Genomic DNA, 10,887 nt, shown 5'->3' with positions numbered 1-10,887 from the left:
AGTGTTGAAAAGATAAAAAGGTATTAAGACATTTCCTTCTATTATATAAATCTTGGGTTCGCTGAGGAGCAGCACCTCACTTGCTTTTCAATATTAAACAAATTGCTTTGTTTCTATTTTTTTTTAAAAACCCACAAACTTCAACAAACCTGGGTAATATGCTACAGGGAACATGTATGATGTTTTCAAGGGGGAAAGCCCCTCAGTGTTATTGGGAAGCTTTTCATAAAGGAAACTATTCATAAGTTTTGTATTATTCTTTCAATATATGCAAGTTTATAAAGTTGTTTTGTGTGTATAGTTTTCTTGGACCTGTGGGGTATTTTTGAAAGAAAAAAAGTAAAATAAATGTTTACTGCATGTTAAAAATGGAAGAAGAGAGTTGAAACTTAACAAGCAGACAGAATATAAATAGGAAGCTAGTACTGATGAACTGTACAAAATTGGTTATATTTTGTAAACAAAATCACTGCTTGTCTTAAGTTTGCATGCCATGGCTTTGACAGATTTGGAGATGAATGGAGCCAGGATATTATCTTGTCAAATGGCTGAGATGTTGCAACCTCTGTAGTGTAAAAATGAGGAAAACCTTTGTGGATGACCTACCATGATCCTTTGCATCCATCATCTTTCTGAAAGATGCCAGGCTAGGATTTAACATCTAGCTTTGGAGAATTGTCAAGGGAGGGAATAGTGTCTTCAAGTAGTTTCAAACTTATAGCAACCCAAAGGTGACCCTATCATGGGGTTTTCTTGGCAAGACTCAGGGGTCCAGCAAATGCTTCGCTCAGCCAAGGACCAGAGAGACCCTCTCACAGCCGTAGGAGTTTACCGCATACTATGCAGCTGTGGACAAGTCTACATAGGGATCACCAAACGCAATGTGCAAACAAGAATCAAGGAACACGAGAGACACTGCAGACTGGGCCAGCCAGAAAAATCAGCAGTAGCAGAACATGCCACAAACCATCCTGGGCATAATACACTGTTTGAAAACACTGAAATTTTGGACCATGTCAACCACTACCATGTCAGGATGCTCAGGGAAGCCACTGAAATCCACAAACACCTGGACAATTTCAACAGGAAAGAGGCTAAACATCCCCAGCTCCCTAAGTCATTCCTCATAGGACATGGTTTACAGACCCTTCACCATTTTGGTCACCCTCCTTTGGACACGCTCCAGTTTCTCAACATCCTTTTTAAATTGTGGTGCCCAGAACTGGACACAGTATTCCAGGTGGGGCCTGACCAGAGCAGAATAGAGTGGGACTATTACTTCCCTTGATCTAGACACTATGGCGGGATACAGACGGGCAAAAAGGGGTGTGTTCATGATGTCATGAAGGTATAGCCTTCAGACGGCCCTTACCTGAATGCCGCCATGAACACGCCCCCCGCACGGCCCAAGCGGGAAGAAGCGGCATTAAAAAGGTGCTGCTTTTCCCCGCTTCTTTTCTATATAGTGCGCAGCTGCGCATCTCCGTCTGTAAGCTGCTGCACCGGTACGCCAGAATTGCTACGCCGCTAATTTAAGTTGCCCATTTAAAAGCTCCGTGTCTGCTGCGTCGCATAATGAGTCGGGGTCCTGGAACATGCGCAGTTTGCAGTCAGGCTTTAATTGCAGCGTCAGCTGCCATGCAGGTGTGGAAGCTGCAGCACAGCTGCAGTGCATTTTAAAACTCGTAACCCTAACCCTAACCCTAGAGCTGCATGTACGCATGCGCTGCTAGAATCGTGGAAAGTTTGGAATTTAAAGTGAACCCCTACACACATTCCTGCGCCATTTTCACCTAACAATAAAAAACGCTAAAACTTTAAATATTTACATATGTACAAAGGAGGTGATGGGGGATGGCAGGGGGACAGCGGTGGCAGCGGCGACAGCTGTGGCTCTGCATTGCAGATTCAGCAAGAGCGCAGGGACTAAAAGAGAGGAGGCATCCATGATGCTGGTGACACTGGCAACGTGCAAGCGGTCAAGGATGCCAACACCAGCTGATCACCAGCTGGCAGGAGACCACCTTTGTTCTTGGCCAGGGAGGGGAAAAAGTTTAAAGGGGCTTGGGTGCTTTAAATGTGCACATATGCTTTCTGCCGCCGGTGCTGAGCCCCGTTTTTGGCCGCCCGTAAGGAAGCTGCCTCTCTCTTTGCGGTGTCCTCCGAGGCGGCGGTATGGAAACTGCGGGTCAGAAATGGCCCCAGGTGAGGCGTCTTCACTGCCCCCCCCCCCATGTGGAAGCCCCATACACCTGAGCCACGCCCCCGGGGCGGGCGGTCTGGAGGCTCCGTATTCAGCAGAATACACCTCCAAGACGTCTTCCCCTGCCCGTCTGTATCCCGCCTATATTTCTATTGATGCAGTCTAAAATTGCATTGGCCTTGTTAGCTGCCGCATCGCGCTGTTGACTCATGTTCAATTTGTGGTCTACTTCGACTCCTACATCCTTTTCACATGTAGATTCATTCAGCCAAGTGTCACCCATCCTATATCTGTGCATTTCATTTTCCCACCCTAAGTGCAGCACCTTACATTTCTCTGTGTTGAAATTCATTTTGTTAGCTTTGGCCCAGCTTTCTAATCTATTAAGGTCATTCTGAAGTTTGATCTTGTCCTCAGGGGTATTAGCTACTCCTCCTAATTTGGTGTCATCTGCAAATTTGATAAGTATACCCTAATTCTGTCATCCAAGTCATTGATAAAGATGTTGAATAGCACTGGGCCCAGGACAGAGCCCTGTGGGACTCCACTGGTCACTTCTCTCCAGGATGAAAAGGAGCTATTATTGAGCACCCTTTGGGTTCGGCAGGTGAACCAGTTACAAATCCATGTAACAGTTATGTTGTCTAGCCCACATTTCACTAGCTTGTTTGCAAGAATGTCATGGGGAACCCTGTAGTCCATAATGCAGCGTCTTCTAACAGCTTCCAGAGAAGCAATACTGATGTAGGAAGGAGATATATTGTGGGTTCCTCTCACTTAACTATGGAGAACTTGATGTTAGCAAGCCCTGTTTCAATTATGTCACTTAAGCAATGCTGCATACCCTGAAAGCTCCCCAAGACAGGTATGAATGTTGCAGTCTTACTTGTGCAAAGTGTTATATGCACATCATAGCTCTATCTAACTCAAGAGCATCTATAAGCTAGTGCGTAAAAACCTGAAAGGTTTGACCTTCATCCTATTCTGTGTGTAACTTACAGTTTTATGCTCTGCACAAATAAAAGATCAAACCATGAGATTAAAACTGTCTTGACAAATAAAAAAAACTTGTGGCATACCAAAAATGATTTCACTGCCAGAATCAGACAGGGAGATATATGGAGACTGCTTGGGTTACAAAGGTTAAACTAAGGTAGTTCACACATAATCTATTTTTTTTGGCCAGCCATGAAAAGTTAAAGACATGAAAAATACTACTAATTTACTAATATCCATTCATTAGTAAATATCATAGTGATGAAGGCCCTTTTGTTGGGGAAAAATATGATCAAACTTGCAATATTACAACAGCAATACTGTCTGACAATATTTTAAAAAATCCTGTTTCTATTTTCCTCTTTCCAAAATACTTACGATTATTCTTAGAATGGCTTTATTCAAAACTATACTTCTTTGTGCCTCTCAGACAGAATGTCTCCATCCCATAACCATCAATTTGTGCATGGGTGTACACATTTCAAGTGAAAGTGATGCAACAATATGGCACACTGTTCAGTCATTCTCAAAATCACTACAGATCTCATCCCAACAGAATAGGCTTCAGCAGCATTGTTCCAGATATCCATGACATACACTCATGAGTACCCCAAGATGTGGGCTAGGAAAGTGAGTGTCCACCCAATTCCCCATACAATAGGAGCATGCATGAGGAAGGAGTTGCTTGCTATGAAAGCATAGGTTAAGTGACACACAGAAATTCAATACGAAGTTGATCCAAAGATGGATTTAATCAGACAAATGTTTGCAAAACACGAAGCTTAAAAGACAAGAAAAACGACATGAAATAGCTCCTTGCATAATTTATTGTAGATGCAATAAGGTAATGGTAGCCTGAACACCCTCCCACCACATTTGCATCAGAATACATGTAATATAATATGAATACAAAATGGAGTCTAGTTTAGTCCATATTTTGAATGGAATTTCAAAGAGGACGTGAGGGAACTTATTTCATATTCAGAGGAATCCCATGAAAAAGTCAGCTATAACTGTCACAGAGAAATCCAGGCAAGAAAGCTCTCCATTAAGAAACAAGTATCTGTGTAAACTTCCCTCACTACTTTAAAAAATTCTCCAGTCTCCTAGCCAGTATGAAGAAGGGCTATGCTGATTTGATGGTCCCAGGATTGGAGTCCAAAATAGTAATTTTTAAAGCTCTGCCTATGAAAAGGTGCAGAAGTAGTTACACTTTCAGTCCACGGATCTGTTGGAATGCCAGCAGGTTACACAGGTAGCCCTTTTCCTACCCCAACATGTCTTCTTTCAGCCAGAGAAAGGAAAGCTGTACATGTCGCCCGTGAGCAAGGGCATATGTCCACCTTATGCACAAGAAGTCCAACAGGGCTGGCTTTGTAAGATGCATGCAAACAAGCATTCTCTGGATTCTTCTCTTTCAACAAGAAACCTGCAGTGGATCTAATCTTGAGTATTCAGTTTTTTCTGCTGTTAGCTATGGGAAATGAATGAGTTCCTTGAGGCTCTGCAGCTTTTTCCCTTTCATTGCTAACCATGGTCTCCTCGTTTGTATGTAGAGGGCAAGATGAAGCCATTTACTATATTATTTACTATTTACTATACTATATTAACAAAAACCACATACTTGTTGTTAAGTTTTTATGCCTTAAGTTTTTCTGATGTATGACTATCTAAGGCAATCTATCACAGGGTTTTCTGAGGCTAAGAGTGTGTGACTTGCCCAGTGGGGTTCCATGGCAGAGATGGGATCCAAACCCTGGCCTCCAGAGGCCTAGTCCAATGCTGAAATCACTACATCACACTTGACAGTAGTGTACATTAAGCTTAATGGGAGTATTATCAGTATAGATAGCTTAGGCCCGTTACAGACGGGCGTAAAGTACGTCCTGGGGACGTACTAGGGTTAGGGAAAGTGCGTGCCTTATGCACGCACTTAATCCTAATATGTTCCTAGGACATACAAAATGGTGGCGCCCATTCCACATGGGGGCCGCCATTACGACGTCACAAACGCACCACCTCCAAACGGGGTGGCGTGGACGTGACGTCTTTGTGCCGCGCGAGGGCGCATAGAGCGCCCTTTCCGTGGCACTAGAAGGAGCTCCGAAACGGAGCTCCATCTGTGATTTGCGTCGCTGGCGCAGCTTTTAGATGGCTGCGCCAGCAACGTAAGGGAAAAGGGGTCCGAGTGGCCCCTTTCTCCTCCTCACCGCCGCCACTGTGTGTCCTTGGGGCTTGAAGCCCCAAGGACACCCCTTTCCAGGCTGTGGGGAAGCGGCCTTTTGACGCTTCCCTGCGGCCTGGAAAGTAGCGGATTGGGGCCCCAGAGGCTGCCGTTCTGGCAGCTGAGGCCCTGATCCGGCGGGGAAAGGAGCGCCTACAGGCCGCCCCAAAGGGGCGGTCTGAAACACGCCTTAGTTACTCATCCTCTTGGAATAAGACTTGATCTACAAAGAAACACACAAATACCACCCCCTCCCCCCAAGACCAATATAGAGAATTACTACTAAAGGCAACATTGACAATCTGTCCTAAAGTTACTAGGAGAAATATAATAATAAGGAAGGATTTTTTCAGCTTATTTTATTTATGTTTTGCCTTTCACACAGTGTGGAATCCAAGGCAACTCACAATGTAGATTTTTAAAAAAAAATACAGCTAAAACAATCATTATTATAAAAATAATAAAAAAATAATAATGAAATAAGCTATTCCATTTCAAACAGCATCAGTTAAGACTGTTTAAAAGTATGTGAAACATAGTAATGTGAATAAAATTACAGTTCCTCCCACTCTGCAACAACCAGTTAATAGCCAAGAGTATGTTGAAATAAGAAGAGCTGTGCTTGCTGGTAGAAGGAGATTTTGATGACAGTTACCTGTGAAGAATACATTAAAAAATGAAGCATCGTCCTATTTCTCAGTGTGATTTTGGTATATAAACACAAGGTCATAAAGATTCAGGAGTTACTGAGATCACTTCCCACTTCTCTGTCAGATGCTGGTAAAATTCCAAAATTCTGAAAAAGCTGGGAAGAGATTAATTTTTGACAAAGGTTACAGGTGTAGCAATGTTTGTTAATATCAGACAATGCAGAAGCACGTATACCTTCACTAAATCCATGTGACAGTTTCTTTATCTTAGAGAAATGAACATACTAATTGTACATGCTTCCTTGGCTAAGGGCTCACCCAACAGGATACATGAATAATTTTTTTGCCAGGCAAATCTATCACAGGTACCAGAACTAATGCTGGTGCTTGCTTGCCCATTTGCTCTTCAAGATGTCCTTGGAGTCCTGCAATATAAACAAACAGATTTAATTTGATACCTTTCCACCACGATTTTGACTATGAAGTCATTAAATAAACTTAAGTTATTGTAAAGAAACAGATTTATCAAATGCAAGTGAATAACAATCTGGAAGAAAAAGACAGAATGTGGAGATCCCACTCTGTGCCTGACAAGCTTAATGATGTAACTGTATTTCTTCATTTATGTAATTAAGTCTGCAGTCCTGTGCATACTTCCTTGAGTGTGTACCCTCATTGAACCCAATGGGACTTCTTGGTGATAAAACAGGCATAGATTTAAGAAAGAAGTGAATACGCTTGTAGGTCTCTTAATGAATGCTTAGGCACTGATGGACTGGAGGATGATAAAAGAAACTTTAAGCTCAAACTAGGTGAACAGATGATTATGGTGAGAGGTCTGATTGCCTAGGGTCTTCAGCAGTGTTGTTTGTTTTTTGATGGAATATAGCTTCTCAAGGACCAGGTTGACAATTCTGTTCTATTTCTGGATCAAGAGCTGTTTCTAGATTGCTGCCAGTGGGACTATAAACTGCCTACTGGGAGGCCCCATGTTTCTAAATACTAGTGTCTGGGAAATAATAGTGGGAGTGATTGATTTTCATGTCCTGCTCATGAGTTTCCTCCTGGCAACTGTGGGAAATGTGAACTTTGGATTAGATAGGTCTTAGGCCTGATGCAGCAGAGATAACTATAATTTTTCTCCTCTTTTGGATACTACTTTCTTTCTTTCTTTCTATAGCTCTATTGGCCATAAATTCAAGTTACCACATGAAAACTAAGGATACACATTAGTGCTTGTTTTTATACATTTTTTTAGTTGAATACTTGTGAGTCCCATATTACTGAACGGTTTCTTCTGTACAGTTCCAGCCATCGACTGAGGGCCCTTTCACACTACACAATTATATTCATTTATTTATTGAATTTATATCCCGCCTTTCCTCCCAAAATGGAATTCAAAGCAGTTTAATTTTTTTTAAAGAAAATAGAACTAAAACATTAATTATAAAAGTTAAAAATAATTAAATAATACTAATATTAAAATATAACAATTAAAAACACAGTTAAAATCATTTTCTAAAAAAGAAAAAAGAAAGCATGAAAAGCTTTACAGTTACACATACACACTATTATTGTCGTGTGCCTTCAAACCATTTACAACTTATGCGACCCTAAGGCAAATCTATCACAGGTTTTTCTTTGCAAGTTTCTTCAGAGGGGCTTCACCATTGCCTTATCCTGAGGCTCAGAGAGTATGAATCATAGAATCATAGAGTTGGAAGAGACCACAAGGGCCATCCAATCCAACCCAACAAGGGCATCTTAAGAGAGTTATTGTGCAGGAGACACTTAAGATAGCCCCTAATTCATGTCTCGCAAGGAAGAATTGATGGGATAGTGGCGATCACCTTCACATAATTGGTGGCAGCGGTGGGATCAAGGGCTGCCAGGAGAGAAAAGTAGTTGGATGGGTGTGTTTCTCACCACGATAGTCTATGACACTACTGAACTACTGAAAGTTCCTTCACACTCAGATGAACAACAACTTGCCCTGCAAAAACAACAACAACAACACCGCGCACACACACACAAAAAACCCTAGGTCCAGAGTGTGTTCAGCAGCATGAATGGCACTAGATATGACTTGGGACAGACCCATGGTTATCATGGAGGGATGAAATCCTAAGCTGCTCCTGACAGAGCAAATTCAGCATGGATGTCAAAGTCCCCCAGAACAACTATCTGAGGGAACTCCAACACCACTGCTGAGACCAACTCAGCCAGCTCAAGAAGGGAGATTGTTCAGCAGTGGGGTAGGCAGTATACTGACAGAATCCTTATTCTGTCCTGGCCACCCACCTTTAGACAGACACACTCATACTCAGCAGAATGTGGGACAGGGCACTTAGTTTGGCAAATGGAATCACAACAGACCACTGCAACTGTACTTCCTCACCCCCCAGGCCTTGCCTGCTGCTCCACAGAAAAGGCAGGTGGACAAAACTGGGAGAGATTACTACCCGCTCCTCATGTTCATGCAACCAAGTCTCCATAAAACAAGCCAAGTTGGCATGTTTGTTTAGGTTCAAGTCCTGAATCAAACCTGTTTTTTCCATTTACTGTTCTTCCATTTACCATTTACTGAATTACAGCACTATGATTCCATTTTAACTGCCATGGTTCTATCCTATGGAAACCTGGGATTTGCAGTATGGCGATGGATTTTTAGAATGCTCATTTAGAGAGCTCTAATGTCTCACCAAACTACAAGTCCAGGATTCCACAGAGTAGCCATGACAGTTAAATGGAATCATAGTTCAGTAATTGTATGGAGTGAAAAGACTTTCCAATACTTATCTGAGACTCTTGGGTAGCCAGGAGGTTGCCAGGGGGTGGCACTATACATGTGGGTGTCCTGTACAAGGTGACTTTTCTAGAACTCTGGTGGAAGACAGCTTGGAAAAGTTCTATATTGGGCTACAACTATCAGACTCATCAGGCACTATGAGTCTGGGAGCTGTCATCCAAAATAACTGACAAACACTTTCCAGATTTTCCAGGTATTTATTCCATTTTTAATCTGAGTGTTTTAATTTTGAACTAAGTTTTTATCTTTTTTATTTTATTTTCAATCTCTTGTGCTGCTATTTTAGGTTTATTGTTTAAGATGAGATATGTGGAGGGCTTGCTATTGGGGTGTGTGTGTGTGTGTGCGCGCGCGCACGTGTATAATTAGTATTACAGTGCAGTCCTAAGCATTCTACAGATATAAATCCTAGTGGGTTCAAAGGAACTTTCCCCCAGGTTTATGTGTAGATTGAGTCTGAATATCAGTATTGCTTAAATGTGCAGAGAGGTTTTTAATATTTTAAAGCAGTTGAAGTTCTGAATGTTGAAATATGTGTTATATTTCTCTTATACAGTATTACTTCATTTCCCCTCTTAAATTAGAGAAGTTTTTAAAAAGTAACTCGTTTCAGCATAGTAATTTCTTTGAGGGCAAATACAAATTCCCATCCAAAGTCTCATCAGTAGATCTATGCATAATTAATAGACATAAACATACATCAGTGATTATTATCTCAAGATAATTCAAATAAAAGTGTGACTAACCCAAGATAATAGATGAACAATGGAAAACTAATTTGCAAGGAACATTAAAAAAATAAAAAGAGGTTGCATCTTTTAAAGAAAAGTGGTGGTTGCTAAGCCGTGTAGCCAGTTTCAAAGCCGGAAATGTAGATCTGGAAGACATTTGGAGGAAAGGCGGCCAACTTGGGCTTTTAGCTGGCCCCCTATTGTCAGATTTTACAATTGTAGCAATGCAGGGCTTCTCATGCCATCAAGATTCTTGGCTACTTAGGCAGAAAGCATTATCTTTTCACACTGACTACAGAGCTGTGAAAAACTCATGTCATTTGGAGACTCCTTCTACTGCTTATTTTTTGCTCAACAGCTTTACGAAGGATAGAGCATCAACTCATTGTCCAGGGTCTTCTCATGCAGATACTGTCACCCTAGGAAGGGGTTAACAGATGGAAATGGTTCATGTTAGAGGTGAATATTGACAGAGCTGAACTCACAATCAATAGTCACCTTAGAGGTCAAAAGGACTTCATGTTTCATGTTCAAAGCAACTCCTTTTATGCATTCCAGCAAGGCACTCATCCAGGGTCAGTAACAATAAGGCAAGTGGAAATATACCTGCACCCATGCTTCCACTTTCACACAGTTGTTAAACAGATGAGAAGTATAGAGAGAAAAATCTAGTAAAATATATCTTAGTACTAGTGAAGTCACTGGCACAGAAGCTCTTCTGCACTTCATATTCCCATTTCCCCCCCTGTGGGCTTTGGACATATTTTCTGCAGAACTAAGGTTTAAATCATTAACTCACATACACGACTCCAGATTTTCTAAAGTACTGATATATTTCCTCTCCAAATATATTTAAGGAGATATCTACTAAACTTTGCAAACAAATATTTAACACCAAGACCCCATTTTAAAAATATCTTATTTTTAGACAGAACATCTGGCAAAGAGGATGAAACCTTTGAAGTGTGAAACCTAGATAGTGTACTTATAAGGCAAACTAAAAAGGATGCAAACAGAAGAATTTTTAGCTCTAAAATTTAAAACTTATATTTTTATGAGATAAATTAATCCCAAAGGAATTGCATCATGTTTGCCCATTGGAAGGGGGGAAAAGAAGATATATTTCATTCCCTACTTCTTAGAAAAGTTAATTTAGTGTCAAAACCTTCCATGTGTATTGTTCTATCAGCATTTTATAATCTTTGTTACTACAATAAGTAGTTATTTCTGTGCAAACTTTTGAGAATTCGTCTATATAAATTCACAATGAGGTT

The 10,887-nt window shown here is 41.2% G+C and overlaps 1 protein-coding gene across 4 annotated transcripts in view; it reads right to left on the bottom strand.

The window, feature by feature from the left end:
- Window positions 1-5,497: 5,497 nt before the first annotated feature.
- DPH6 (diphthamine biosynthesis 6) overlaps window positions 5,498-10,887 on the bottom strand; it is a 348,315-nt gene continuing 342,925 nt past the window's right edge. For 3 of the 4 annotated variants that reach the window (XM_042444449.1, XM_042444471.1, XM_042444455.1), the window contains one exon: window positions 5,498-6,498. In XM_042444449.1, coding sequence (XP_042300383.1) covers window positions 6,380-6,498 — 119 coding nt within the window. In that variant the 3' untranslated portion in view covers window positions 5,498-6,379. The remainder of the gene's footprint in view (window positions 6,499-10,887) is intronic. The other variant, XR_006101224.1, reaches the window with a different exon arrangement.

Source organism: Sceloporus undulatus, chromosome 1 (assembly GCF_019175285.1).
Source record: "Sceloporus undulatus isolate JIND9_A2432 ecotype Alabama chromosome 1, SceUnd_v1.1, whole genome shotgun sequence".
Lineage (NCBI taxonomy): Eukaryota > Metazoa > Chordata > Lepidosauria > Squamata > Phrynosomatidae > Sceloporus > Sceloporus undulatus.
This window is presented reverse-complemented; position numbering and strand designations above follow the sequence as displayed.